Source organism: Chrysochloris asiatica, unplaced genomic scaffold (assembly GCF_000296735.1).
Source record: "Chrysochloris asiatica unplaced genomic scaffold, ChrAsi1.0 scaffold00172, whole genome shotgun sequence".
Lineage (NCBI taxonomy): Eukaryota > Metazoa > Chordata > Mammalia > Afrosoricida > Chrysochloridae > Chrysochloris > Chrysochloris asiatica.
In genome coordinates this window covers 3,685,969-3,692,011 of record NW_006408690.1, presented here as the reverse complement: position 1 = coordinate 3,692,011, position 6,043 = coordinate 3,685,969, and the positions used below count along the sequence as shown (strand labels likewise).

Below are 6,043 nucleotides of genomic sequence, written 5' to 3'. Positions count from 1 at the left end.
GAAGTGACTGGCTTACAAGGTTTCAAGAGGGAGCTTAGTTTAAGAGAGTGGGGAGAAAGAAAGAGTCCCCACTGAATAGCTATTACCTTGTCTAGATGGGTCTGGTGAAAGGAGATGGGGATAAGATTAGTAAGACTCAATAGTGAATAACTGTTATCATGACTAATCACGAGGTCACATTTTTATTTTTTTTTTTAAGAAGAGAAATCGATTAAAAAAAATTTTTTTTTCTTAAAAAAAAAAAAAGTAAACGGGACCAAGTCTCTTATAAAAAATAAAAAAAATGAATATGGAGTGTACCCGACAACTTTAGAAATTATTTTTTTCAATTTTCCAATTCAAAATTTTTGGTCCTAGATTCATTTAGTTCTAGAATGACTTAGAGAACTTTATGATACATTTCTGATCTTTTCAAGTCAACTTCATCATCTCATTTTTGTATTATGAAAATTGATCGAAGCTTTAAATGTACTGTAGTAGTCACAAACTCTTGAGTCCTGGTGTAGCACTGTGGGGTAATGCACAGGAATGCAAAGTCAGTTTGAACCACAAAGATCAGTGGTTCAAGCTCACCATCTGTTCCTTGGAAACTCTATACAGGGTTGCTATGAGTCAGAAGTGATTCAATGGTACTTAACAAAAACAGTCACAAATTCGGTAGAAGTCATTATACTCTCAGCTTGAATCATTGCTTCACTGTGGTATGTATAATGCAATTAAAGAGACAAAAGTTATGATGGATTCACTTATGGTCCCACAAAAGGTGTTGCAAATCCTAAACTCTATGCCTGGTGTGGCGCTGTAGGAGAAGCACTGTACCATAAGGTCAGTTTGAACTGCAAGGTCGAGGTTCAACAACATATTTCTGTGGTTATAATCCCATTTGGGAATAGGCTGTCTTTGTTATGTGAATGAGGTAAAATTAATTTAGTGTAAGGATGTACACTTACACTAAATTATCTCTTTTGAGATATGAAAGTGATTCAACAAGCAAGTGAGCTGACCAGATGGAAAAAGAGAGATGCCAACCCACATAAAGACTGCCCAGGAGCAGAAATTAAAGAGACAAAGATCTTCCTCCAGAGCCAATATAGAGAAAGCAATCTCCTAGAGCTGGCATCCTAGATTTGGACATCTAGCCTCCTAAACTGTGAGAATATCAATTTGTTTAAGCCATTCACTTGTGTTACCTCTGATATGGTAACATTGATAACTAAGACAGAATTTGGTAACCGAAGTGGAAAGCTACTCTAACAGATACCTACAAATTGGAAGTGGTTTTAGAATTGGGTAATGGGTAGAGACTATAAGAGTTTTAAAATGCTTTGAAGAGACTATTGGTAGAATTATGGATGTCAAGGGCAACTGTGGTGAGGGTTCAGAAGAAACTGAGGAGAGCTTTTAAAAAAGAAGTCTCTACTGTCTTACAGAATACATAGGGCACCTGTAACAGAATGCCGTGTTCCTGGGGAGGCTTTAATAAGAAAATAATGAACACGTGACTGGACAGTGGAAAAGGTTTATGCTTTTTATGCAATTGCAAAGAACTTGTCTGAATTATGTTCAGATATTTGATGAAAAGTATTAACTTCAAAAAGTGACGAACTTAGATATCTAAGCAAGATCTTAAAATAGCTGGTGGTTTCTCCTTACTGCCTATATTAAAATGTGAGAGGGAAAAAGAGAGACTTAAAAATGGAGTGTGTCATATGAAAAACTAAGCTACAAAGACTACAGACATATTCACGAATGATATGGCGACACAATCTTTTGTTAAAGAGAATAAGCCTGTGACTGGTGGATCTAACTATCACTGCAGTTTTGACTGAAAGTGGCAGAAACAGAAGAAAAAGGAAAGAATGGTGTCTGTCTTTTGGCATTCTAAAGGCAGGAAAGAGTCCAAAGGAGCTGCATCTGTTGTTCTTCAAGAAGAGGACCATCCTAGGAATAGCTCCAAGATCAACAGAACTGCAGAAAAGAACAGGGGAACAAGGGCCTTCTAGGGTTTCAATGGTGGGACCACAGCATGCTGGGTCTCAAAGGATTGAGTCACAGCCTTCTAGGCTTCAAAGAGCTGGATCTTTGCAAACTTGGTCTGGAGGTAGGCCAGGGGCATTGGACAGCTGTCCAAAGCTGTGGGGCCAGAGCTGTCATGCTCAGTAGGAAAGAATATGACCTACCGGGCTGAACAGGTGGGTCCCTACTCAGAAGGCCTAGAATGGAGCTGTCCAAAGCTGAGGAAGCAGGGTTCTTGTCGCAGTGGGTCTGGAGGGAGGAGCTGAAGCCTAGGGCCGAGGGGCTTCCTTTTAGAATCTAGAAGTGGTGACCAACACCTAGCACTCGTAAGGTAGCCTCAGAGAACAGAAGATTCTTTTTACATCTCGAGAGCTAATTTAAATTTTTCTGCTGGCTTTTGAACTTTCTTAGTGCCTGTTGTCCCTTCTTTCCCTCCAATTTTTCCCCATTTGTAATGAAAATGTTTACCTAATGCCTATTCCATGTGGCATCACACTTTGGAAACAAATAACTTGTAATCTAGATTTTCACAGTTCACAGATAAAGATAAATAAATTATATTTGATTTAGATGACTCGGAAGATGACATTTTGGACTTGGTGTTCATTTAAGAATTTGGGATGATGTGATGGGGTAAGTTTTACATATGGCAAAGATACAACTTTGGGTTCAAAGGGTGGAATGCTATGGACTGAATAGTGTTCACAAAAAAACATTTGTTGCAAATCTTAACCTCTATCGCAGAGTCATGCTGTGGCACTGTGGGATAAAGCACTGGACTGAAAGGTTGGTTTGAACCACAAAGCTGGTAGTTCAAACTCACATTCCACTCCTTGGAACCCCTAAACAGGGTCACTAAGAGTCGGAACCAACTTGAAGGCACTTAACAACAGTAACAATATGCCTGTGGTTATAATCCCATTTGGGAATGGGTTGCCTTTGTTACGTGACTGAAGCAGGATTATGAAGGATGTACCTTGATTCAATCTCTATAATGACAGAGAAGAGGTTAAGCAAGTAAGCAGAGTGGACTGTGGTAGAAAGGTGCCAATGCACATGAAGACTGCCCTGGAACAGAACTTCTGAGACAAGGACCTTCCCCCAGAGTCAATGGAGAGAGAAGCCTTCTCCTAGAGCCAGAACCCTAAACTTGGGCTTCTAGCCAAGTTTAGAAGTTTAAGAAAATAAATTTGATTGTTGAAGCCATTCAATTGTGGTATTTCTGTTATAGCAGCACTAGGTAAGTAAGACAAGAGATTGTGGTTGTTGCTGAGTGCAATCAAGTCAGTTCTGACTCACAGCAACCCTTTATAGGTTTCTAAGGAGCAGCTGTTGGGTTTGAACTGCTGACCTTGTGGTTTGCAGACCAGTGCTGATCCTACAGTGACACACCAGGGTTTCAAGACAAGACAAGTAGCACAAACTAAGAGGAGCTAATACATCAAATAAGAAGCTCTGATAGCATAGTGGTTTAGTTGGGCTGCTAATCTTGTGGTCGGCAGTTTGAAACTACCAGCGGTTCTGCGGGAAAAAGATGAGGCTTTCTGCTCCCGTAAAGAGTTACGGCCTCAGAAACCCTACACGGGGTTGCTTTAAGTCGGAACCAACTCCACGGCACATAACTACCACCACCACCAATACATCAAATACTCAATTAGTCATGGAAACAATTAGATATTGAGAGAAATGTGCTTGTCATTTTGACTGATGAACTACTCTGCTGCCTACAGAACATTTTTCAAACATCTAGAAAGTTATCAAATGATACATGGAAGCAATTTGCATAAGATTAGATTTACATAAACCAAATGCTGAGAGGTACCTGCTATTAATTCAAACAATTGTTAACTTATTCTATATATATAAAAAAAGCACCAAAATGTACAGATAAAGAAAGGTTGTTAATTACCCATCCATTTCAGCAAGTAGTTGATTTATAGTCTGTCTCGAATATGGATGCATTGGAGATTCAATTCTCTTCCCACCAACAGAATCTAATTCATCAATAAATATAACACAAGGAGCATTTGCTTTTGCTTCCCCTAAGAAAATAGAAAAGATTCAACTCAAAAAAATGTAGGTGAATATCAAAAGTCAACAAAAAAAATACATCAAAAAGAAAACATACAAAAGAGGTTACTTTCATTATTAATTGATTTAAGAGCATACTGAGACCAAACAAAAGCAAACAAACCCCAGAGAGAATCATATAAAATAAAAACAATTCTTAGCTGTGCAAGTTCCATTACAGTAAGGTTTGAAGCTAACTATGCCTTAGATACACACGTCAGTTCTGACTCATAGAGACTCTGTACAGGGTTTCCAAGGCTGTAAATCTTTACGGGAGTAGACAGTCTCATCTTTCTCCTACAGAACCGGAGGCAGTTTCAAATTGCTAACCTTGAGATTAGCAGCCTGACTCGTAACCAAAAGGCTACCAGAGCTCCCTGTAGTTACATGCTATAGAACTGATAAGCAAAGTAAAAAACACAAAGAGCTGTTCAGCAGTCCCCAACCTCACATACCGTGCCCCCGGCCTTTTGAGAAACAATATAGGTCTATTTTTGTAGAAGCAGTACAGGTCTATTTTAGTGTACATATTCACTTAAAACAAAAATCCCATAATGACTCGTTTAAGTAACTATAAATCATACGTAATTAAGAAAGAAAAGAACCTCTTCCTTTAAAAATTAACAAAATTTAGCATTTTTAAAAAGTTTATTAAAACATACTAAAAAGGTTTCGAATACGGCTGGCTCCAACACCCACAAACATCTCATCAAATTCTGATCCAGAAGCATAATAGAAAGGAACATCAGCTTCGCCAGCCACAGCTCGGGCAAGAAGTGTTTTTCCTGTCCCTGGTGGTCCAACTAAAAGTATTCCTAAAATAAAAGTAACAAGAGCGTGTCAATTAAAAAACCCACAAACTTCTCACATCAACCTATAAAACAAATAAGTATTAACTTATAGTATTTCAACATAAAAGCACATCAACAGAGAACAAACAAGATGGCGGATCGGGTGCACGAGTACTAAAGAGCTCTGCCAACAACAACACAGAATACCTGACCAAGCAGGCTCAGGGGCTGTTCCCAGAACTCTGAACCACATATAAAGGAATATTTAGAAGGTTGGAAAGCTCACAGCTGGGGGAATCTGTGGCAAAAGCAAGAAATCTATTGCTTTCTAGTCCGGCACGCTAGGCTGCTCCAGGAGCCTCCATCTTGGGTAAGACCGAGAGGGGGAAGGATCGGAGCAGCCACAGACGCCTGGAAGAACTGGTGAGATAACGGTTTGGACATTCTTTTCTTTTGGTATTTGTTCATGGGTCCCTTGCTGTCTGCGCACCTCCATTCTGGTGACTATAGGGGTGCCTAACCTAGTGGGCACCCCAGCCCCACCCTCGGAGGATTCTACTACGCATACGCACAGATCTCCTCGAAATTTAAAGAGACAGTTTCCAATTAAAACCAAACGGCCAAAGCCTGCCCTGAACTGTTTCCAACTAGAAAAAAGGACTGAATGGAGATTGTGGAGCGGGACAGGCAGACAAAAGAGGAAACAGGCCGAAAATTAAATCCTAAGTTACGTCAAAACGACCAACAGTGGTATCTTGACATTTCTCAGGAGGAAGAGGGAAAAGGGAAGCCCATTTCCTGATCACATCTACCTGGAGGCATTCAGAAAGCATAAAAAAATACCAAAATACATACCCATCTAAGTAATAAGTCCACATAACCCCTGAACATGCCCTAAAAACAGAAGCAGATGATCATATCTGCACATGCCCAGAAACGAGATAAAGTGACTGAGGCAAATGAGCTGGAAGTAGACCTACACTCCATACTGGAACATGGGCAGGTTTTGGAAATGCCTGAGAAGGAATTCCTAAAAATGATTATAAAAGGTATCAAAACACTATACAATGCAGTTGAGAAAAATAATGAAGTCAGGAAAGTGCTACAGGAACAATCAAATAAGATAGATAGAGCATTAGAAACAATTCAAAACCTACAGAAAGAGG

The 6,043-nt window shown here is 39.6% G+C and overlaps 1 protein-coding gene across 2 annotated transcripts in view; it reads right to left on the bottom strand.

Moving 5' to 3' along the window:
- The window catches only part of YME1L1 (YME1-like 1 ATPase), a 59,432-nt gene that overhangs the window by 12,968 nt on the left and 40,421 nt on the right, over window positions 1-6,043 (bottom strand). For both annotated transcript variants that reach the window (XM_006871675.1, XM_006871674.1), the window contains 2 exons: window positions 4,749-4,901; window positions 3,926-4,058 (listed from right to left, as the gene is read on the bottom strand). In XM_006871675.1, coding sequence (XP_006871737.1) covers window positions 3,926-4,058; window positions 4,749-4,901 — 286 coding nt within the window. The remainder of the gene's footprint in view (window positions 1-3,925; window positions 4,059-4,748; window positions 4,902-6,043) is intronic.